The sequence below is a fragment of the Cavia porcellus genome, unplaced genomic scaffold (genome assembly GCF_034190915.1).
Source record: "Cavia porcellus strain 051 isolate PalLab524CR breed Dunkin Hartley unplaced genomic scaffold, mCavPor4.1 scaffold_25, whole genome shotgun sequence".
In the NCBI taxonomy this organism is placed as follows: Eukaryota; Metazoa; Chordata; class Mammalia; order Rodentia; family Caviidae; genus Cavia; species Cavia porcellus.
In genome coordinates, this window is record NW_026947508.1 from 3,384,719 (window position 1) to 3,408,335 (window position 23,617).

The window sequence follows — 23,617 nt, forward strand, 5'->3', positions numbered from 1 at the left end:
GGGCCATGTGCCTGGACACCCAGGCGGTCTCAAGCTCGGCCGGCCCACCCCTCCACCCCGCAGGGGCTCCGCTGCCACCGAGGCTCCCGACTCTGAACCTGCCCTGCCTCTCCCTCCTTGCACATCCAGAGCGGCCCTGGACACCAGACAGACAGACCGGGACACCAGGGCCACACTGGCCAAGGCCTCAGAGAGCGGCTGCCCCGCTGCTTCTCCCCCGAGGACTTCTGCAAGAAGCCTAGGTAAACCATTACTAAAAGCACAGGTGCTGTTGCCTGAAAACCTCTCACCTGTTTGCAAAGAGGGAGGAGGAAAATTCTAGACTAACAAATGCTGGCCAGGCCAGGAGGCTGTTGTCCCAGCACAGCACAGCAGGCTGCCTGGGCACTGCCTGCTCAGAGGCGCTGCCTGCTGGGGTGCCGGGCGAGGGACTTCCAAAGGGTCTCCAGCCACACCTGAGATGGCCCTGGAGGGGAGTGGGGACCAGACCTCCCACACCACACAGCTGCCTGCCGTGCTCCCCGTCCTAGGCAAAGGCCTCCTGGACGCCCGTGCCGTGGCCAGGCCTGCATTCCCTGACTCCACACTGGCGACAGGCTAAGGCGCCCTGAGGACCAGAGTGAAAGGCGACAGAGGAAGGAGGGCAGAAGCCCCCATCCCTCCCACTGCTCCCCCGAGACGGGTGGCCAGGCAGGGCAGGCACCCCACATCAGCATGCCTGGCAGGCAGGGCAGGCGGCAGCCACCTAGCTCCCCTCGGACCACCTGGGCCTCTGCAGACAGGGCACCACAACTAGAGCACACAGAAGCTGGAGACCTGGAGGCCATAGCTCTGGCACCCTGTAAACAGGCCAGGTCTCCCCAACACCTCCGCCACCCCCTCACCCCAACTCACTGCTTGACCTTTCCCCCGAGACAGGCCTGCAGGACTCCCTTCCCAGGGACACGAAGAGACCAGCTCCGCCACAGCACGACCATGGCACCCCACATCCCTGCCACTCCCTCCTGGAGCTGTGTCCACTTGGAACTCAAGTCCCCAAGGCTGTGTCCTCTGGAGTTGGCCTCGTCCCCCACACCAGCATTGCCGCCTCCCCAAGCAACGCTGGCTCCCCTTGGCCACAGGCTCGCCCAGCACAGTAGGCCTCTGTGGCCATGACAACACCACCAGCTGAAGCCACCCGTATGGGCAGGTCCAGCCTCAGGAGTGCCATGCGCCTGTGACCACAGCACTCCGGAGGCTGAGATCCTAGAAAATAAAGGATGGAGCTGGAGCTGGGGGGGGGGGGTACAGTGCCTCTTCCTTTGATTCCAAAGAGGAGAGGAGAAGTGGGGAGAGGGAAGGCTGACTGCTAACCTCCTGAGGATTACAGAACCCACAACATCTAGCTGCAACCGGCCATGGCATCAGGATGACCACAGGACACCCCCTCTTCAGTGTTTGCTTCTGTGCTTTGACTATGGGTAGGCAGCGGCCGTCAGGCCTGACTCTCAGGGAGGGAACACTCCACACACAGGGATGGGTCAGGTCCCGGGAGCCAAGGTCACTGCCGCGTGGGCCGGGGAGGAGCGACCCCTGACCTGGACGAGGGAGGCCCCATGACACACAGACCTTCTGCCCACGGCTCACTGCACCCCTCTTCCTCTTAGAGCCATCTCGTGTCCCAGAGTCCTCCAGCTCCTCAGGACGCCGGCTGAGGACAGGGTCTCCTTCTCCCAACCCCAGATGAGCTGGGGCGAGTCCGAGCACTGGCTGCGATCATCCCAAAAGCACACCCGAGCTTGTGGTTAGTATGTGTTTTGCTGGGGGAAATAAAACAGTCCAAACTTTTTGCAGGTTTAAAAATATCTACAATCCTAGCACTTGGTAGGATGAGGCAGGAGGGTCACACACTGGCACTCTGGCGAGACTCTGTCTCAAAATAAAAGATAGAAAAGCTGCTGAGGACACAGCTCGGGGTGAAAGCCTTGGGTTTCACCTACAGTTCCAACAGGGAAAAAAACCTGGGTGCTGACAGGGCAAGAGATGCCTTCGCTCCCACACCTGCCCGAGGGGTGCAGACCCATCTGAGCACCTGAGCCTGGAACCACAGAAAGGACAGATGGCAGGCAGGCACCTGGAGCTCAGAGACACCCCACAACTGGCGGTGCCCAGCAGACAGCATGCAAAGGGAAGGCGGCGCCCATGTGCCCCGGGATGGGAGGCCACGCTCCTCTCCCAGAGCCACCCAGGGGTCCCCAAGGAAGAGGGAGCCCCATCGCGATCTGTCACAGCTCACCAGTAAGAAAAGAGACACTGCAGCTCGCACTGCGGTCATCACCCATGCAGGGCCCCCAATGAGACCCTACGGGCAGCGCGCGTGCAATGCTGACGTCTCTGGACAGGAGGAGGAGGTGAGCTCGGGCACACACAAACCTGGTACTGCACACGTGTGTGAAAGGGTGAGAACAGGAAGAAGGTGCCAGCAGCCACACAGGGACCATTTCTCTCAGCGGGTGAACACACACCTGCATGGACGTGGCCCTGACCTCCTGCATGGCTCACAGGCACTGTGGAGCCACCACAAGTCCCCGAGGCTGGCAGCCATGTGCCCTGGCACAGCCGAGACCTGGGAGGCACCATATAGCGCAGCGGCAGCTCAGCCACACGTCGGAGCACCAAGGAAAGCGACATGGCTAAGGAATCAAGCCGAGTGACACGAGCTAGAGGAGGTGATGGGTCTGAGCACGCCCGCAGCCTTGCAGCCCGTGGGCAGAGGTCTTGAGCACGCTGGCCGGGTCTGTCCTCTCAATCAAAGAGGAGGCCTCGTGGCTGTATACATGGATCAAGGCTCATCAAATCACACACTTCAGAACACACGGTGTAATCCCAGCACTCGGGAGGCTGAGGCAGGAAGACCATTTAAAGCTGGAGACCAGCCTGGATGATGTAGTGAAGGCCTGTTTCCAAACCACCTCCCCGCAGGACAGTAAAAACGGGCTCTTATGTAAGTTATACCTCAATAAAGTGGTTTAAGCAAACATCCCTCCCACTCAGGCCCACAATGCTTTTACAGAACGCTAAGCCTGTGCGTGGCCACCACCTTGGGTCTGTACCCGCAGCACTGATCCCACTTCCTGGACTCTGGCCAGCTGATGCAAGGAGCTCACCAGGGCCAGCCCTGGGCCCTGTGTCTGAGGCAGCGTGCTGCACACACTCTGGCCACCAGCTCTCTTCCCACCCATGCCACAGTCCAGGAAGAGGGGAACGGGGTGGCCCCTTGGTCACAAGAGCCCTGCACAGCTGGCCCTGTGCAAGACTGGTGGGAACCTACCCTGGCACACAGCAGTGGCCCGAGGGCTGCGCCTGGGAAATTCTGGAGTACAGGGCTGGAGGCCACACGGCTGAAGGGGTAGCCTGTGGACACTGGGCCTGGGGGTGAGAGAGAGGGCAGGCCTCTTGGCAGGTGCCACCGCACAGAATGGGAAACACCACAGCAAACCGGGCCAGAGAGGCCAATGTGTTAGTGGTGACCCTGCCAAACCCCATCTGCCACACGACCTGACCCAGTCCCTGTCTTCTGAGGTCTCCATCTTCCCCGGAAATGGAGAGCAACCAACAGAGGCGACAGCTCTCCAAGGCTGAGGTGCCTTGGCCAAAACTGATACTGGACTCCTGACCCTGGCACCAGGGAGTTCCCAGAGCACGGCTAGCGGAGGGCAGCCACCAAGTCAGGGTTCAGGGGAACGCTGAACTTGGCACCGCAGGGAACACAGGCACCCGCCACCCACTCACCTTCAGCAGCCACAGCCACTCACGGTCTGGGGCACCCAAATGACGACTTCAGCTCCACACACAGCTCGAATGCCTGCAAACCCAGCTACATACGAGGCTGAGGCAGGAGAACCACAACTTGCATGGAAACCCTAAGCAAGTTAGTGAGAGCCTGCCTCCAGGTAATAGTAACAGTGATAACAGCAGCAGTGGAGAGATCACTTAGGGCAAAGGCCTGGGCATCACTCTCAGCACAGGAAGAAAGAAAGAAAACCAAACAGGCCAGCTAAAAATTGGCCAAAGACCCGAGCGGACACCTCATAACAGAAAAGAAGCAGACAAAGCTGGGGTGGTGAAGCACATCTGTGATCCCAGCACCCTGCCAGGCTGAGACAGGAGTGACCAAACCCGCACAGCCTAGGTAATTAAAGAGACCCTGCCTCGAGATACAAAATAAATACGTAGGACTAGGGATGAGGGAGCTCAGTTCAACGGCCATGGGTTAAAACCCAACCACACACACACTCCAGGAGGAAGGAGGGAGGAGAGGGAGGAGAGAAGGAAAGAAGGAAGGAGAGAGAGAGAGAGAAAATAGCAAACAAGTACATGAAACGATGCTTCCCATCTCAGGCAGCAGGAACAGCAGATTACACCAGCACCCGGACACCAGCCCACGTCTTGGGGAGCAGCCTAAACCAAGCGCCTGGGACCCCAGCCCTGAGCAGGCATGGAGCAGTGGGACACGCCGGTCACAACAGGTGGCACAGCCACCTCTCCGGCAGCGTGGAGGTTTCTACAGAGCCCCACACTGCTCTGTAATTAAGTCTCTTCTAAGTGCTATTAAATGTATAAAAACACATATAAAAGCGTAGGGTGCACCGACATGGTGAGAGAGCTGGGAGACACCATGGGTGGGCCTGGCCGCCTCGGCAGCACGGGGCGTCACAGCTCCGAGCACCAGGCTCGGTCACCGAGGGAGGCTGAGGTGCATCACGCAGGCCCTGGTTCCCTCAGCCACCCAGCATCGACACCGTGACCAAACAGCAGGACAGCACACCAGAACCTCTGGCATTTCGCGGAAACAGAGCCAGCGGTCCAGAGGCTGAGCTGTCACCTGAGTGTGCAGCACACCTGGCTGGCTCGGGAAAGGCTGGAATCCGAGCAGGCACAGTAGTGTGCCCCTGTAGATGAAGCTACCCAGGACGCTGAGGCAGAAGCATCACTTGAGTCCAGGAGTTCAAGGCCAGCCTGGGCAACACAGCAAAACTCGGTCTCAAAAAAAAAAAAAAGAAGAAGAAGAAGAAGCGGAAGAGGTGCCGAGGCTGAGGCAGGAGGATGGCAAATTAAGACTTGCCTGAGAAATGGAGCAAGATCCTGTCTCAAACTAAAAAGCTAACAAGGGCTGGGGATGTACTCAGGGCTTCTCCCTAGCCCGGTCTCCAGCACTGCCAGATCAGGCAGCACAGAGAGCCAGGGTCCAGTCCCCACAGGTTGCCAAGATGGGCCAAGGGGAAAGGCGGCATTTTAAGCAAGTGACACTGGAAAGCTGTCTGCCCACATGCCCACCGAAGAACAAGGCTCCACACACACAAATGGTAACTCAGAAACGCGTCTGAGGCTGTGCAAACTGTGACCCCAGCTGCTGGGAAGCCTGAGAGAGGAGGGTCGTGAGTTCAAGACCAGCCTGGGCAACTTATGGAGACTGTATCAAAATAAAACTTTAAAAGAGGCTGGGGCTGGGCCAGGGATTTAGCTCAGTGGCATAGGCACTTTCCTGACAAGTGCAAGGTCTTTTTAAAAAAGCTGGGGCTGCCAGGCGTGGGGGTGCACGCCTGTAATCCCAGCACTCGGAAGGCTGAGGCAGGAGGATCACTGGGAGTTGGAGACCAGCCTGGGCTACACAGTGAGCTCAAGGCCAGCCTGAACTGCATAGCAAGACCCTGTGTCAAACATACAAAAAAAAAAAGGTCTGGGGTAGCTCAGTGGTAGCTGCCAATCCCAGGACCCAATGCCAGGGCCTGGGCGGGGCCAGGGACTGAGGCCTAAATACAGGACTCTAACAGCTCTGATCAGTGGGCGTCTGCTCTGCACAAGGACAGCATTCACCGTGGGGACTCACTCGAGGCATGGACATCCCACACCCTCACTCTTTCCAGTCCCCTCCCCCTTCCCTCCACCTCCCCGTCCCCCCTAACTCTCAGACCCACAGCTATAAAACCTGCTGTGCCATGGCCATGAATTCCTGGCTAAGACTCCAAAGACACAAACAAAAAAGGATTTCATGAAAATTTAAAAATTATGTGTATCAACAGTGCCAGCAAAGTACAAAGGCAAGCCGCAGAAGGGAAACAGTATTAGCAAACGACGTAGAGATCAGTACACAAAATACATGGAAAACTCGTCATGGACAGAGTGCAGGGTGTGGTGGTGCAAGCCAGTAATCCCAGCGCCCTGGGAGGCTGAGGCGGGAAGGTCCAGCGGTAGTCTAGCAACTCAACCAGGCCTTGTCAAGAAACACACAAAAGTGCTGGGGCCAGAGCACAGTGCCAAGCCCTGGGCTGGCCCCCAGTCCCGGGGGAAAAGACTAATAGGGCAAAGCTTTGAGGAGCTGTTTCTCCAAAGATGATACCAACACGACCAATAACCGCCCGAAGGAGTGCGGAAGCCCGGAACCCTTATGGAAATGCGACTCTGGATCACAAGGAGACGCCTCACCCCACTCACTCCCACGCTCCCATCAGGGTGCAGTGAGCTTAGCACTCGGGCTGGCACTTACCGCCTGCACAAGAGCCGGGGTCCAGCCCAGGAACGCCACCCCCAATAACAGGCATCAGAGGTCGCGTGCGCTGCCCGCAGGGTGTAAAATCTGTGCACATGTGCTCCCCAGGAAATTAAATACAGAATCCCCAGAGGATCCCACAGCTCCACTTATAAACTGAAAACGAGGTCTCCAAAGAGATACCCCACTAGGTTTCCAAATTCACCGCAGCATTTCCACCAAGCTGCAGCATGGAATCGACCAACACACCCTCCTCCAAAGGGAAGGATGGAACAGCATGTAGGGAGCGGTTTTGAATAGCTGCTGCTGCCCTGCCCCTCCTGCCTGAGGGCATTTTGTGTGTCAGCCTACATTTCCCATGATCCTCCCCTTGCCTGCAATGCACATGACAAGCAAACTTCCTGTTTCAGCCTGCCTACATTACCCATAATCCTCTCCTGCTTACATCATATATCCGGATGATGATGACCTATCAGATTAAGCCTTCTTCCTGCCTATGGCCCGCCCCCCACCCTATATAAGTTGTAGCCATTTTAAAAATAAACGAGACTCGATTGGAATCTCATCCTGTCTCCATCTCTCTTTTCTCTTGTCCTGCCCCCATCCCCGATCCCCTCTCCAGGTTGAGACCCATAGATTGATCCGCAGGCCGGATCAACAGCAGACCACACTGGACTATTACTCGGCCATGGAAAAGGAAATGCTGCCATCTGCCACAGTATGGCTGGGCTCAGGGACACCATGCTAGGGGACATCTGTGCCCCCTAAATGCTGCATGAGTCCACTTACTTGAGAATCCTTAGCCAAGTCAGATCACAGTGACAGGCGGAGTGGGGGCTGTCGGGGCTTGGGGTTGAGGTTTGGGGAAGGGGCTGAAGGAGGGCATCCATTCACCAGACAAAAGGGCTCAAGCACACCAGGTGAGGGCTCTGCCATTGAGCTAGCTATACCCCACCCCATCCCCCAAATAGACTCTTAATACCCCTGAGCTCTGCACTCAAAAACAGTGAAGTAAATTAATGGGGGGTACTTAAGTTCTAGGTACTTAACCCAGGACCTGCACACTGAGTTATGACCCCGGACTAGTCTTCATTTTTAAATTCTGAGACAGGGTTTCACTAAGTCAGAGTAACTAAATTGGCCAGACTGGGCTTGAACTTGTGATCCTCCCAGCTCGGCTCGGCCTCCCAGTGTGCTGGGATTATAGGCCTGGGACCACTTGACCCAGTTTAGTCAGTAAATTTGGTTTACATGTATTTAGTACAATTATTTTTTTAAAAAACCTGGGACAAAATTTAATTAAAAAAACTGTATATGAGAATAGAACTTCTTATAATTCAACTAATAAACTCATAATTTGATTAATAAAGGGAAGGAATGGAGAAAAAAGAAAGAATTAAGATATATTATGTATGGGACTGGGGAGTTAGCTCAGCGGCATAAGCACCTGCCTTGCAAGCAGGCGGTCATGAGTTCGATCCCCAGTACCGATAAAAAGATACAAAAAAAAAAAAAGATATATTATGTACAGGTACAGATTCCCTATGATGAATGTGGTAACTATGTACATCAAAAAATTGGGGGGGGGGGGTGGGGAGGCTGGGGATTTAGCTCAGCAGCATAATGGCCTGCTTGGCAAGTATAAGGTCATGAGTTCAATCTCTGGTACCCAAAAAAACAAAATGTCTTTTTTTAGAGTCAGGGTCTCTTTGTAGTTTAGGCCAGTCCTGAACTCACTACGTAGCCCAGGCTGTCAAACTCACAGCAATTCTCCTGCCTCAGCCTCCCAAGTGCTAGGATTACAGGCATGCACCACCAAAATTAAAACTTTAAAAAAGCCAAATAAATCAGCAGAGAGAAGCAGGCCAAGGCCCTAAATGGACACTTCAAAGTGCGAGCAGCCCCGAGCACGGGAGAAGATGACCGACATCATTACTCATCAAAGGAAGGTGAAGCCAAACATCACCTCACTCCGCACACCTACGACCCCAGCGTCACCAAAAGGTCAGCACAACCAGCTGCCAGCTGCAGGTGGTGGGGAGAGTGCCTTCCACAGGTGACTCAGCAGGGGACTGGGCTCTCACTCCCGGGCTACCCCTCCAACACCCCAGCCCTACAGTGAGTTCCAGGCTGGCACGGAGCCCGAAGGTCAGCGTAGACGGGTCAGGGGAGAGCTTTGGGCCAGCAAGACCACCCCACCTCAGTGGTCTGCTTCAGCCCAAGGGTCCAAGCTCCCCGTGTCCTACCTACTACTATTTCTGGTTCATTGTAAACAAGGCCGAGGAGCATCGGAAGAGGTTCAAAGAACAGAGATGGGCACAGGGCTTCTGCACCCTCTCCAGGCCTGCCCCAACCTGGCACCTCCTGCACTCACCAACTGGGGCCCTCCTCAAACCCCCATCTCCCAGTGGAAGGGTTGTTACGGAGATTTTGCGATTGATCAAGTCACTGGCCACTGGTGATTAACTAGAACCCTTGAAGGGCTTGAAAAGTTCCAACTTTTTAACCCTTTTTATTTATTGTTTGGTTTTGGTTTTTTGACCCAGACTGGCCTTGAACCCACTATGTAGCCTAGGCTGGCCTTCAGCTCTTGGTGACGCTCCTGCCTCAGCCTCCCAAGTGTGCTGGGATCATAGACGTGCACCACTGCACCCCGTGCCTAGCTCAACCCTCAAATATCTTTCCTTCATTTCTCCTGGAGCCCAGGGCCCAAGCTGAGCTATGGAGGAGAACAGCTACCAGTCACTAGTTAGCACACAAAGACACTCTTGTCACCCGGGAGATTCCAGGGGATTCCCAGGGTTTCAGGAGCTCAGTGCCAGAACACTGATCTTCCTATCAGCACCCTTGCAAAATCGAATCAAACGCAAACTGGTTGTGGTGGCACACACCTGTGATCCCAGCAGTCCGGAGGCTGAGGCAAGCATCAGCCTGGGCTACATAGTGAGTTCAAGCTCAGTCTGGAGTACACAGCGAGACCCTGTCTCAAAAGAGAAAACAAAACCAAAAAAAATTGATACAGGTGATGGTGACCCAGCTCCATGAGCTACTGCTGGACACTCAGATGAAATGTACGGCGTGCGAATGGCATCTCAAAACAGCCAGTACAGAGGTGGGGGTGCGTGCACCCAGAAGACAACAGTGTCTGCAAAGCTTGGGACAAAGGGCACTGCAGCAGCAGTGACACTCTGGCAAAGATCAGGACAGGTCCCTCTGGGCCTGCACCAACCTCCGGGCCAGTGGCCCAGCGCAGTCCCTGAGATGGGGCACAAAGCCTGGGGAGCTGGAACATGTGGCCCCCACCCGGGAGAAAGAGTGCAGGCAACTGCATGTGCCCCGGGAGCTGTGATCTCCAAGCCACCAAAACACTCAAAGCCCGTGCTCCCCACAGCCTGGTCCCTGGAGAAAGGGCGGGCAGGCGTCAACTCCACCATGCCAAGACATGCTCCAAGATCCTCCTGACCTGCCGCCTGAGGCCGGGGAGGCTGGGATGGGAGGGATCCACAGAATTTTGCCTGTCATCCTACCTTCCTGTGGCAAAGACACAAGGTCTGGCGAGCGAGAGCTTGGGGCTGGTCCCAGCAGCCCGGATGGAGGCCCAGCATCTTCCTGCAGGCTCTGCCAGCTCCTGGCCTGCCCCAAGCTTCCTAGAGGCTGCCAGCCTGCCAAATGGCCCAAGACGGAGAGCCCTGGCAAGCAGCTTCATCCTGCGGTGTGCGGGCTGAAGGTTTCCCAGTTCGCTCTGGTGGCACAAAAGAAAGCTGGGCTCCGATGTTCCCCGGACAGGTCGGTGGCAGTGAATGCCCTGCTTAGGGAGCCTGGCCTCTGCCACCCATGCGGGAGCTGTGAGGCTGGCTTCTGATGCTCAGTAACATAAGGAATTCATGACTGGACCTCAAGTCACACAGCGTGGGCTCTTTCACAAGCAAATAAGGGGAGGCCCAGGCCATGACAGCACCTGTTTGTGGGAGGGCAGGATCAGAGCCCAGAGCCCCATCTCCTAGCCACAGCCACTCATCCAGGCCTGGCTGCCTCTGCCCAGCTTCTCTCCAGTCTGCAGCATGTGACTGTCAGCAGACCTGGGAGGTTGCCAAGTGGCACAGAGGTCCTGGTCCAGCAGGGAGCAGAAGGAAGCTGGCAGGTGCCACGGGGCAGAGGGAGTGGCAGCTTCTGGGGATGCACAGGTCAGGGCTGGGTGGGGCCCTCCATCCCGGAACTGGTCCTTCCTTATTGTGGGCAGCATCAGAAGCTACAGGAGGGGAGGGAGGAGGGACTGAGTCCCCAGCCCTGCCACAGCTCCTCACTCCCACCAACCTGGGCCCCCTGCTTTCCTCTCTGCTCTAAGCCGCTCCCCACACCTTGCAAGCTCATTTTGCAGCCAATCGCAGACAGCACAGCCTGGCATCACCCGGAAACACTTCAGCACTGCTTCCAAAAGACAGACTCATTGTTCAAAAAAAAAAAGAAGAAGAAAAGAAAAAACACACACGCCAGGTACAGGGAGGGGCACATACCTGTAAGTCTCAGCTATTTAAGACGCTGGGTTAAGAGGGTCCCTTAAGCCCAGGCGTCTGAGCCCATCTCTAAATGAATAAATACAAGCACCAAGCAGTGATCCTGGCTAAAACATGTAAAGCAAGCCCTCACATAGCACCAAATGACAAATGTCAGGTCACATTTCTGTTGGCCACAGAGAAAAGCTGAGAGCCCAAACGAAGAGATAAACCAGCTGCAGCTGTCCAGGGAATGGAAGGCAGATGGTCCACACATGGACCACACAGGTCCCCCCAGTGACCTGCGCGGGGGAGCTCATGGCTCACGGGCACTGCGCAAAATCCCAGCAAGGGCAAAGCTGTGGCGACAGCAAGCAGATTCGTCTGCCAGGGGCCAGCAGTGTGTGTGGGGGGTGACAGCCAAGAGGCCAGAGGGGACATCAGGGGTAACTGGACATTCCATGTCACAGTCAGGTGGTCATCGCACAGTGTGATGCGTGTTTGTCAACACAAGGGAGCCATACATGTACAACAGGCGGCTGTTAGGGGCAGGGCATGGTGGTGCACGCCTGTAATCCCACCGAACTCTGGGAGGCTGAGGCAGGAAGGCAGCAAGTTGGGCAACCCAACAACTTAATAACACCCTGTCTCCACTAAAAAATAATCAGGAGGAGGGGAACGGGGAAAAAAAGTTACACCGTGTACAGGTACAAATTCCCTACAGTGAATGTGATCATTTATGTACACCTAAAACGTATCAATAAACTTAATAAATAATAATAATAAAAATAAGGACAGGGTGTACTGAGGATGTAGTTCAGTGCAAAGGTCCTGGGTTCAATGCACATGAATAAAATATGCATTTTGCTGGGCATGCTAGCACACACCCGTATACAAAGATACCGGAGAGAATGGAAGAAGCACCCCAAGTTCAAGGACAGTCCAGGGAATTTAGCAAGATACTATCTTAAGATGAAAAGTGATGAAGGATGGGGATACAGCTCAGGAGTAGAGCACTTGCCTTGCTTCCCCCGGGCTCAATCCCTAGTACCACCGAAGAAATAAAATAAATCCACACTCTACTGCCTTTGCAATTGTAGACTTATCTACGGGTACGGTGCGTCTGTAACAAACCTCCCTGGTGGGCGAGGTGTAGATGGGGAGCCCAAGGATGGTGGAGTACCCACAAGTGCAAAGGCAAGACCAGGCACCTGAAGAAGCCCCACCCGTAGAGCAGGGAGGGTCCCTGGGGGGAGCACCCGCAGGCCTGGAGGCACCCAGGGAGCTGGTCAGCTGCACGTGCAAAGTCCTGGCGTTTGAGTGGCTGCCTGCCACACTCCCAGGGTAGAGCTGGGAACACAAGCCTCCTTACACAGGTCCTCGTGCCTCCACCAGGGTCCTCTCTCTACCCCCTGCAGCGCACAGGAAGGAAGCTGGTACTGGGCACCTTTACCTTCTCATGCAATTGTCAAGAACATAAATGAACATGGCTTCCCTAGACCAGATTCTGCTTCCATGAATTCCATTGTAAAGCCAACGACAGAGCACAAGGGAGAAAATTCTAAGCCCTTAATGTCCACCCAACGAGTACTTATTGGCATGTGCTGCAGACAGCAGACACTGCTGAAGGCACTCATGGTCCTCCTGGTACAAATGACCCCTGTTCCCTGAGACCGGCTTGAAGCGCAGCATCCTAAGCAGGGCAACCAATGCTACGAGCGGCCCCCAACAGGTCCTGAGGTCATGTGCCTGCCGGGCCATCGAGTGCCCAGGCCTCCTTTGCTGGCACAGCTGACAGCCAACTGTATCTCTCTGGGCTGGACCAAAAAGACAAAGGAACAATGACCCACAATGGCCTAGCTGCCCAAGGTGCTGGTCCTCACGTGTTCCTTTGTGAGTTCACAGCTGTAAGCAGCAGAACTGGGCCAAAGGTATCAATCCCCACCATAAACCTAAGGCTGGCTCCATCCAGTCCCAAGTTTACAACGTAAGAAAACCTGGCCTGAGTGAGGTCACAGAGATGCCTAAAGCCACGCACACACGACCCACGAGAAGCAGGGCTGGCGCCGGAACCCTGGCCACTGTCCCACTTCTGCCAAAAGACCTTGCATTGACACACAATGTGCCAACCATCCTGCGAGATGATGGCTACACTCAAAACACTCATCACAACCTGTGGGAAAACAGGAATGCAGGAAGGTGAAGCAGTGCACAGTCAGGTCACTCAGCCACCGAGCAGCAGAGCAGAAATCAAGTGAGACCCCTCGGCCAGGCCTGCACAGCTACCTGAAGCCGCAGCCCACATGTGCCCCCCCTGCCAGGTGTGATGGCGCACACCTGTGGTCACTGGGAGGCCGAGGCAGAAGGATAATCCCAAATTTGAAGCCAGCGTGGGCTACACAGTGAGACCTTGCCTTGGGAAAAAACCAACTGAACAAATACAGCCACACCCTCCTTTTACAGCTTCCGACTGACGTTTCATGACCACCCTGTCTGGGGTGGTAGGGACTTTGGTAACCTTGCCCTGCTGAAGGGTGGCCCCCAAATTTTCCACCCCAGCTCTCCTCTTGTGCTCCTTGGGGGTGTCCAGTTCAGTCCTGTTAAATTCATGGCCTGCCTGTGCTAGGTCAGGAGGCTCTTCTTTCAACGTGGGTGTCAGCTCCCATGTCCTTAAAGGGCTCTGCACCCGGCCAGGGCTGCTCTCCAGGGTTGGGTGCAGCCCCAGTGACCAGGGTTATGGCACCAGACATTCTGCTCACAGGAAACTCTGCCCAGGCAGCCACTTAGGGACACCCTACAACTGTCACTCAGGGATGTCAAAAGGCAGCCCTTATGGACAGCGTGGGTAAGAAAGAGCACCCGGAAACACACTTGTGGATGTATGAATGTCTAAAATGCTACAAAAATCCCCAAGTGTTGGAAGCGACTTAAAAACAGTTGGTCTAGACTGGCTAGTCATCTTCTTGACAAAGTAAATGAAAGCCAAGTCTCCCAAGGGCAGATGTAAGTTGTATTTCCCTTTACTTTTTGAGACAGGGCCTCAGTTGTGCTTGAACTCCTGAGCTCAAGTACTGGGGTTACCGGGTTGCAGCAGCACACCCAGCTCAATAGTTTCATCATTTGACAGGCAGTGGAAACAATATTGGATCTGGAACTGGAAGACCTGGGTGGGAGCTGCCCCTAAGGGTCTGGGCGCTGAATGACCTTAGCTAGTTATTCAAACTTCTGCTCCACACAGCAGGAAGGTTGGAGGCCCCTACCACCCAACCTGGGGGTGGGGGGGACCTGGGCAAACCAAGTGTGAGGAGACAGGTGAAGCTCTCTGCAATTAGATACACCCCCCCCCCAATTCATAACTGGTGCTTCAAGGACCTGACTCCAGGACTGTCTATCTGCCTAAGTATCCCAACTTTATTACTTTTGCCCTCGGGGCTCCCATGAACACAGAACCTTTGAATAAGCAGGGCTCCCTCAAAGATTTCCTCTGGAACAGTCTAAACCTGACCTTGAGTCAAGAAAGGACCCCTGCCAGGCCAAGTTGGCAGCAAAGAGCCCTGTTTAGCCCCACTTGCTGTATCCCCAGCCTTCCAGGAAGACTCAGCCTCAAAGGAAATCTCTGCCCCAGGGCTGATGGTTTGGACCCAAGGTCAGTGTAATGCACAGCCTCCAGATGTGAGAAGCCAACCCTACCATTCTCACAGTGGGTGGTCCATCAGGCGGGACCCTACCGGAGGCCACAGCCCCTCAGCGCTTTACAGGTCCCTATTTAGCTCAGACACTAATGTCTGATTGCCTCTGCCCCAGGCTCTGCCGGAGAATCTGCAGAGTAACCTTGAGGCTGCCCTCTCCACTTCTTTCGGAAAATGAGCTCGATCATGACCTCCAGCTGCCTGGGGGACCAACAACTATCTAAGCAGCACCCGGTGGAGAAAGGATGGAATGGTGGGGACACAGGAACAATCCTTTGCCTCCACTGTGTAAGATGCTCTGGGCCCACTGGATGGCTCGGTTTCTTTCCTGAGCAGTGGAGTGAGACAAACAGTATTATCTGTCCTCTCTTTGAACACCTGCTGTCCGCCTGCCCCCACAACCGAGGCGATGCACTAAAGGAAAGGTGGGTTTTCGGCCCTCTTAACAGGCACGCCCACCCACGGACACTTGTCCTGCATCTATGGAGGCTTCAAATCTGCACAGCTGAGAACTGGCCCCGGAATCCTGCAGGGGGCTGGGCTCCGAGGCGCTGGGCCCGGGGCGGGGAAGAATGAGCCCAGCCCGGCGCAGGCACTGCGCGCGCCGGCCTCCGTCTCCGCCCGGCTTCCTGCACCGCACGGCCTGTGACGGCGGCCGCCGCCCTTGGGATGCGGCCGGAAGGCCGGTGGGAGGAGCCGAGGGGCCGCTCGGTTCCGCAGCATCACCAGGCGCAACCGTGTCGGGGGCAGGCGGGGGACCCAGGGCGGCGGTGCGGGAGGCCGCGAGGAGACCACTGCCCGCCCAGTGTGGTAGAGTGGGACGGGGGCGGCACCAGGGGAGGTGAGGTGGCGGGCGGGGGTCGCGGGCCGCGGTGGGTCGCCGCCGCCGAGCGGGCCGCTGTCTCACCGGCAGATTTGGATGGCGGACGGCGTCTCGGTGACGGAGCCCGACATGCTGGCGGCGGAGGCGGAGGCGGCAGCGGAGGCGGCAGCTCGGGCTGGAGAGAGCACAACGCAGGTGTCCAGCGGGCCCGGCGCAGAATGAATGAGCCCGGGCGGCGCCATGGAGGGGGAGGGTGGAGGCGGAGCCATAGTGCTGGAGAGGCGGGGCCTGCGCGCCGGGGGCGAATCGCTCGCGGCCGCCCCGCGCTGGCCCCGCCCCTCGTAAGGCCCCGCCTCCTTGTCCGCCAAGGCCTCTGGCGCCGGCGCGGGCCGGGAGTTCCGGGGGCGCCCGCGGGGCGCCGTTTCCAGAAGGTTCGGTGACGGTTGCGCGGCGCCCGCGAGGGCCGGGCTCGCGAGTGGCGGCCACACTCCCTCAGGCCCGAGAGCGGTGGCCGGTCGCCTGCCGGGTCGCAGAGCCCGCGGGCGCCGGCGCTCCCTCCGCAGTGGCCGGGCGAGTGCGCGGGGCGTTGCCGGCATCCGCGCGACGATTCGCTGTCCGCGGGGCTCGGGCCGCGTGAGGTCAGCGGGGAGGGAACGGAGGCCGGGAGGGCTCTCCGCGGGGTCCTCTGGAGACAGAACCCCGGGGGGCGGATGTGCAGGGAGCCGGTATTTACTGCCCGTTCTCCCTTACTTGGACTTTCTGTAGGGAACGTGAATTTGCACGCCGAAATGAAAAATTTAAATGCACAGAACTCGAGCTCCAGGTGCATTTTGAACAACCGGGTGCTACCCAGCCAGGGACCCTAAGGAGGAGCCCACAGGCCAGCGCTATAGCCCCACCCCGCTTCCAGCACTGCAAGTGGCCGGGATCAGGGCTCCTGGGACTTCAGGATTGTTACAACGCCAAGGAGTTGGGTTTAGGAGCTGTGGTAGAACAGAACGCTCGCATCGCAGGCTGGAAGCAAAAAAAAAAAGAAGCCAATTAAGGTGAACCAAGCACTGAGGGTCATCAACCACCATAAACATTCCGACTTATCTCTAATGGAGGCAGTAAGCAGCTTTGGAGATAAGATCAGGCACTTTCCCCTGGTACCGATAAAAATGAAAAAGACAAAAAAAAAAGATCTGGCATTTTCCTTATCTAATTTTCATAACTCAATTGATGGGGTGATAACACCTCACTAGCTTTTGTGAGAGTTGAAGAGTGCTGAATGTTCAGGACCTAAGGAGGTGAGGCAAGAGAATCCAAGTGAGTTCCAGGCCAGCCTGAACCACAGAGTAAGGGCCTGTCTTGAACACCACCCGTTCCCTAAAAAAATAAATAGGGCATTTTTCTCCCTTGTTCTTTGCCTGTGCTAGTCTATAAATGCAAAGTAACAAGCGTGCCCTCAGACCGAACATGCAAAGCAGTGGGTGTTTACTGAGACCCCGCCCTTTATAGAGATTTGCTTATCCAGGTGGGAGTGCTGGGTGGCACAGCCCCCGCCTGGCAAGCACAAGTCCTGAGTTTGATTCCCAGTACTAAAAAAAAAACCAAAAAAACGTGAGAGTGCTTCAGAAATTCAGACTCTGATTGGAAGACTGATTTAGTGACCCAAAATGTTTAACTCAAGCCACACTCTGCCCAGAAGAGATTTCCAGACCAGACAGGTGGCCTGAGTGGTTTTCATCTCTTCTAGAGAACGGCAAAAGAAATCAAAACAGGCCATGTACTTTAGGGGAGAGGGCACGGCCGGCCTTTGGGCAGAAAACCCCTCTGTCAAGGTTTCTTGTACTGCCCATAGCAGCCAGGGGGTCGGGGAGGGTAACAGCCCCTGCACCCTGCCCTGTTCTGACTACAGAAAAAGAAAAGGGCACCCCAGAAGACTGGGGTGGCGCTGCGCTGCTTTCAAGGATAGCAGTGGGGGCCCCTTCTGAGTTATTTCTGCCCCAACGTAAGTCAGGCTCCCTTGCCTGGGGGTTTTTTGTTTTTGTTTTTTTTTTTTTTTTGTCTTTTTTCCTTTTTATCAGTACCGGGGATCGAACTCACGACCGCCTGTTTGTAAGGCAGGTGCTTATGCCACTGAGCTAAATCCCCAGCCCCTTGCCTGCCAGTTCCTTCCAGCGAAACCCAAGAGCTACTTGTCTCATGCAACCCTGTCTTCTTCCCAGTCACCTTTGAACCCATTCCATCTAGGTGTCTGTTTGAGCCACTCCACTTGGCAAGGTGCTGATTCCTTCTTGGTTGCTAAACCCAGTAATCTCGTGTCAGAAGTCATCTGCCTAAATCTGGGAGCTAAGCAGGCAGGCAGATGCCATGTCTTCAGGAAGTGCTTCCCCCAGGTTCTGGGATTCCCCACCGCACTCTCCTGCTCAGCTGGGCCTGCCCTCTGGCCCCTTGGCTGTCCAAGCCCTGCCCTGCCCATCTCCTCTTTAATTCCCATCTGCACTGCGTGGAGCCAGGGCCTCACCTGAGTTTCAGATCTAGCAGTCCGCCTGCCCACACTGCTCCCACGGTGCTGTCTCCTTTTGCGCAAGCTCAGCACCCAGGAGGCATCCCTGACCCCTCTGTCTCACATCCCAGGGCCCGGTCATCTGCAAGTCCTGCAGGTTCCGCACTGCGAATAAACCTACGCTCTGACCACTCCTCACTGTGGAACTCGAAAATCTGCCTCATGCTTGCCCAGCTGGTGATTCCGCCTGCCTCCAGCCATGCTGAAGCAGGCCTGGCCTCGGGCAGTCACCGGCTCCTTCCACCCCTGGACCACTGAGACTGGCAAATGCCACCTTGCCCAGGTTCTCTCGGTGACAGTTCCCTCCCGTACGCCCTGCCCTCCAGGTGTGCTTTTGTCTTGGCACTTAGGCCATTTAGCAGGTAATTCACTCATCTGTTTATTGTGCCTCCTCCAGGTAGAATATATGGGTAGGGAATGTTTTTTATGGTGGCCACTACTGTGTATATTCCAGGCTCCAGGAATACATCATGGGTGCTCAATAGCTCTGTTACAAATTATTTAATCAGGATATAGACAGTCTTCAGGCGTGGGGGTACATCCCTGTAAACCCAGCACTTGGGAGGCTGAGCCGATGGAGGCCAGCCTGGCCTGCATAAGTGAGTTCAAGGCTAACCTGCACTACAGAGCAAGACCCTGTCCAAAAAAAAGGATACAGATGGTCCTCAGCTTTGGATGGGGCTACAACTCATTAAACCCATAGCAAGGTGGAAAATGCATTCAGTGGATTTACGTGCTGAACACCTTAGCTCAGCCCCCCACTCCACGCAGTCTGAGAATACTTTAACTGAAGTTGTGCAAAATCATCAGTGCATTAGTGCAAGGCCCATTTTACAGCACTACAGTCACTGTTCCACAACGCATTGTGCAAGGTCGTCCCACAGAATCCTCCAGGTTATCAGCTGTTTACCTCACGATCAGGTGAACTGCTGGGAACTGTGTCTGTCTCTGCCCAAGATCTCTGCCCATAATCCCAAGAGAGAATCGCTCTGAATTGTCAGGAGCCCAAAAGAGGATCAGTGGTGTAGTATACTCCATCAGGAAGCGCCAGACAGTCCAGAAAAGCAGTACACTTGAGTTAGGGCAGGGAAGACTCACAATACAGAGGAATGGGAGGAAGAGAGTATCACACCACCCACATCATGATCCCAAAGTCTGCAAGGGAAGTGTAAGCAGTAACAAGGAACGGGGCTGGATGAAGCACATCTGAAGTCTGAACTGCTTCAGAGGCTGAGGCAGGAGGGTCTCAATTTTAAAACCAACTCGAACAATTCAGTGAGATCCTGTTTCAAAGTGAAATTTAAAAGGCTGTGAGCTGGGGTGTGGTGGTGCATGCCTGTAACTCCAGCACTCAGGAGGCTCCTGGGTCAGGGCCAGGAGGATTTCAAGTCTGAAGCCAAGCTGGGCTACATAGTAAGATCCTGGATTAAAAAAAAAAAAATTGGATAATTGTCACTGAAGACAGAATGGTAGGACCCTCAGTGGAGGACGGGAATTGGCAGGGGTTCCTAGGCAGAGGGTTGATCTTTCCTCTGTGACCTGGGTAACAACGTACAGGCTTATAATTTTTTTTTACACTATACACACTTTATGCATTTTTCTGTTTACATCAGAGATTTTAGAAACCAATGCAGCATCTGGGAATCAGGGTGACGGCCACTTTCTGTCTTGACATTTCCAGCTCAAGGAGGCCACCAGCCAGGATCCCGCATTCTGGTCAGGGCTCTGCTGCCCACATGTTGGGTCAGCTGCCTCTCTGTGTCCAGGGTCCCCACAGGCCCAGAATTCGGTGCTGGGGGCCTAGGCAGGCACAGGATGGGATTAGGAAGCCCCCCAAGCACTGGCTGTCACACGTAGCTCCGGACAACATGAGTCCGTCTTCTCAATTTGTTTTTGCTGGGGGGAGGGGTGGAACACAGGGCTTCCTGCGGGGTGGGCAAGTGCGCTCTCTCCCCTGACACAGAAAAGGTCGCTGTGCAAGCTCAAGAGATGGCCCCTGTGAAGCCATGCAAAGGCCAGCTGAGCAGCAGGACTTCATAGCTATGCCCACCGCCCAGGTCTTGGTTACTTTCTGGTCACCAGGACACAGAACCTGACACCCACAGTTTAGGAGAGGTCCAGCTGGGCATGGTGGCCACCTCTCCCAAAGCTCTGCCAGTGAGCACACCCGGGTCTAAACGTAACAGTCCAACTCCACTGCAGGGCCTCAGGGGGGCCTGGCCCATCCCCAGCAGGCTCGCTCTGGGCTCTCAGCTGTCACCTCAGCAGGTCCTCTGAGTACACAGAGTGACATCTGGCCAGCCAGCCTCTTATGCCTCATGACAGCCACCAGCTACCTTGTGGGGAGCCTCAGCAGGGCGGCATAGTCAGCAGAGTGTTGGGGACAGCTGAGGAGTGGCCACTAGAGAGCAGGGTGGCACTGGGCAGGACTAAGAGCAATAATCCCCTCTCCCAGGCTCTGAGGCCTTAGAGTAACTCTGAGTCATCTGCACCTCGGTTCCCTCAGGGAAAAGTGGGGACGCCCTGCCGGTGGGGTGGTCAAGGAGTGAGCAGCTGCTGCCCAAAACCGTGTGGCACAGAATGGGTTCTGAAAGTCCACCGGTGCAGCCCGACACACTGAGGTCCTGGGCTGCAGGGTTGTTGACAAAGGGACTCAGATGGCCTCGGCCCAGGAGGAGCTGCAGCATGGCCAGGGCCTGCTCGTCTGCCAGTGCCAGGCCGGGGACTCCACAGGAGACAGGCCCGGCCCTCCGTCCACAGGGTTCATCCGTCTTTTCGCATTCACGGTTTAGCTGCTGTGTGTTTCCTGTTTGGAGACCACGAGTGCTTTACCCCTTCCATCCAGACAAAGCCTGAGTGTGTTGCCAAGTGCGGACCAAAAGCCACAGTGTGTTTCCGGGCATGGTGGTGCACACCTGTAATCCCTGCACTCAGGAGGCTGAGGCAGGAAGATTGCTGTGAGTTCAAGACCAGCCTGAACTGCATAGCAAGACCCTGTCTCAAAAACAAAACAAAACAAAACACAGTGTGTGCTGACATCTACCAGACACATTGCCATGAACTCCCCAAGCCCCCAAGCCTGCTCCTTGAACACATTTTCTCACGGTTTCCACTTTCTGGAGTAGTTTGGGTTTTTTTATCGGTACCAGGGGTCAAACTCACGACCATGCACTTGCAAAGCAGGCGCTTATGCCACTGAACTAAATCCCCAGCATCTGGAGGAGTTTTGGAAGTCCCCTCTCATGACCGTCTTTATGAAGTGGGATAAAAAATACAGTTACTAGGGGCTGGGGATTTAGCTCAGCGGCATAAGCGCCTGCCTTGCAAGCAGGCAGTCGTGAGTTCGGTCCCTGGTACCGATAAAAATGAAAAAGACAAAAAAAAAAAAAAAATACAGTTACTGCCGCCAAGTCCCTCCTGACAGAAGGGCAGGCTCCCAACACACTCTGGGGTGATGTTGTCAACAGCTTGGATCCATTCAGGACATCAAGGCAGCCACGACAGGGTATCAAGAAAGAGGACCCCAGAACTGCTACAGAAGGCGGCAGGAAGGACGGGTTGACCTGTCTGTCCGAAGCAAGCGGGAGGATCTGAGGGGGATCTGCAGCAATGCACCCTCACCGCACTGAATGTTTAAAATTTAAGGCATTTGCCAAATTTTTAAAATCACATTTATACAAAACGCTGAAGCACTGCCCACCCTTCCCACAGGAAGGACAGATCTCAACGCCACACAGACATCCTCGCCACCTGGCCACTACCCTAACTACCATCTCCTGCTCTGCCCTGCCCTGCCCAAGAACAAACCAGGGAAGCCAGTGAAAGACCCCCTTGAAAGGAGGGTCCCGCCGAGCACAGCCAGCAGGAAGTGGGTCACCCCACTGGAGAAGAAAACCATCCATGCGTTTAGAAAAGGCAGCGATCGGCTTACTTAGAGGCACTCAGAAGTCACTTCTCGGAGTTTAAGTAGGTCAGGCTTTGAATCTAGAATTACAGCGTCGACATTTAATGGGATTCATCAGAGGACGGCTTCAAAGCACCCGCGCCCTTGACACGCTTGGCTTCTCTCCGGGAAGCGCGGGCGCTGGGTGCGCTCTGCGGCCCTGTGGCGCCATCTAGCGGTGTGGTCAATTCCCACGCGCTCCATTCGGCTCCACCGTGGCCGGTCCCACGTGGAGGAGACCTTGCTGCACAGCGGAAGAAACCGGTTGGTTTATGGTATTTGTAATAATGGGGATTGAACACAGGGCCTCCCCCATGGGAGGTAAGTGATCTAGCACTGAGCAACATCCCCGGGCTTTTTTTTTTTTTTTTTTTTTTTAATTTTCAGACAGGGTCTGGCTAAGTTGCCCAGCCTGGATTCAAGGTTAAAGTCTTCCTGCCTCAGCCTCCTGAATGCTGGGATTACAAGTGTGCATCATCATGTCTGTCTAGGAACAGCTGCTGTTTTAGTCAGCTTTCCTGGCACTGGGACACCATACCCAAGAGCTGCAGTTTAAAGGAGGAGGGGCTGGGCCAGTCCAAGGTCAGCCAGCTCAAACAGAAACGGCTGGAGGAAGGGTGTGGCAGAGCAGAGCTCTCCTGGAAGTCAGGAAGTAGGGGTGGGAGGAGCTGGGAAGGGAAATGCACCTGCCCAGTCAGGACCTAGTACAGCTCCGCGGTGGTGGAACCTAGCACACAGGAGGCCCCAGGCTCCATCCGCAGCACCCGCAGCAGAAAAACAAAACAAGGGATCCAGAGCCCTGCAGCGTCAATCCCTCCTCCAGCTCCCTCCTGCTGTGTGGGTTTAGGCAATTACCCAGACTCCTCTGTGCTCCAGCGTCCTCATCTACAAAGTGAGGATCATAACCAGACCTACCTGGCAGGGCTTTTGTGAGGCTGCTTATAAATTGTTATAACCTATATATGTAAAAACTCCTCATAAGTCTCCTCGGAGGCAAGAAAAAGATCAAAGGTAACTCTAAGAGCAGAACAGGATGTCTTCCTAATCTAAACTTGCTTGTTTGCAGGGTGACTTGCTTGTTTGCAGGATGTGCCTTCCCCAGAGGATGTTTGCCTAATCAAAACTTGCTTGTTAGCCCAACCCTTACCTGAACCTTGCTCTTCCCAAGAAATGTAATCGCAGTGTTCCTGTTCTGTAGTGTGTCACAGACCCACCCCACTCCTTGCATTGTGAGACCAGCAGCTGTTTGCTATTTTACAAGATAGAAAACCCTGCCCTTTAGCTGTTAGGGGCGCAGTCTTCCATATTAGCTACCCATTGCCAGGCCTGGCCTAAAATAAAGCCTTTGCTCCAAATTTCTTAAATTCTTGCTTCCTTGGATTTTATTCTGGGGTCCGAACTATCACATAAATCATCACGAACAGTGTGTGGTGCTTACAAGATTCACCCAATAACAACTAACGTTATAACTAATTGAAGATCATCATTCCCTTGCAGCCAACAATATAAAAAAAATTTTGAGGGGCTGGGGATTTAGCTCAGTGGCATAAGCTCCTGCCTTGCAAGCAGGCAGTCGTGAGTTCGATCCC

The 23,617-nt window shown here is 55.1% G+C and overlaps 1 protein-coding gene and 1 long non-coding RNA gene across 5 annotated transcripts in view; one reads left to right on the forward strand and one right to left on the reverse strand.

The window, feature by feature from the left end:
* Positions 1 to 15,943, reverse strand: part of Acot7 (acyl-CoA thioesterase 7) — a 72,260-nt gene extending 56,317 nt beyond the window's left edge. For 2 of the 4 annotated variants that reach the window (XM_003471459.5, XM_063235397.1), the window contains exon 1: positions 15,619 to 15,943. In XM_003471459.5, coding sequence (XP_003471507.3) covers positions 15,619 to 15,803 — 185 coding nt within the window. In that variant the 5' untranslated portion in view covers positions 15,804 to 15,943. Of the gene's footprint in view, positions 1 to 6,526; positions 6,548 to 10,056; positions 10,581 to 15,618 lie in introns of those variants that run through there. The other 2 variants (XM_063235398.1, XM_063235400.1) reach the window with 2 other exon arrangements.
* LOC106027992 (uncharacterized) lies at positions 15,575 to 23,392 on the forward strand. Its single transcript, XR_010042885.1, has 2 exons — positions 15,575 to 15,729; positions 16,300 to 23,392. It is a non-coding gene; the product is annotated as an uncharacterized LOC106027992 (long non-coding RNA).
* Positions 23,393 to 23,617: the final 225 nt, after the last annotated feature.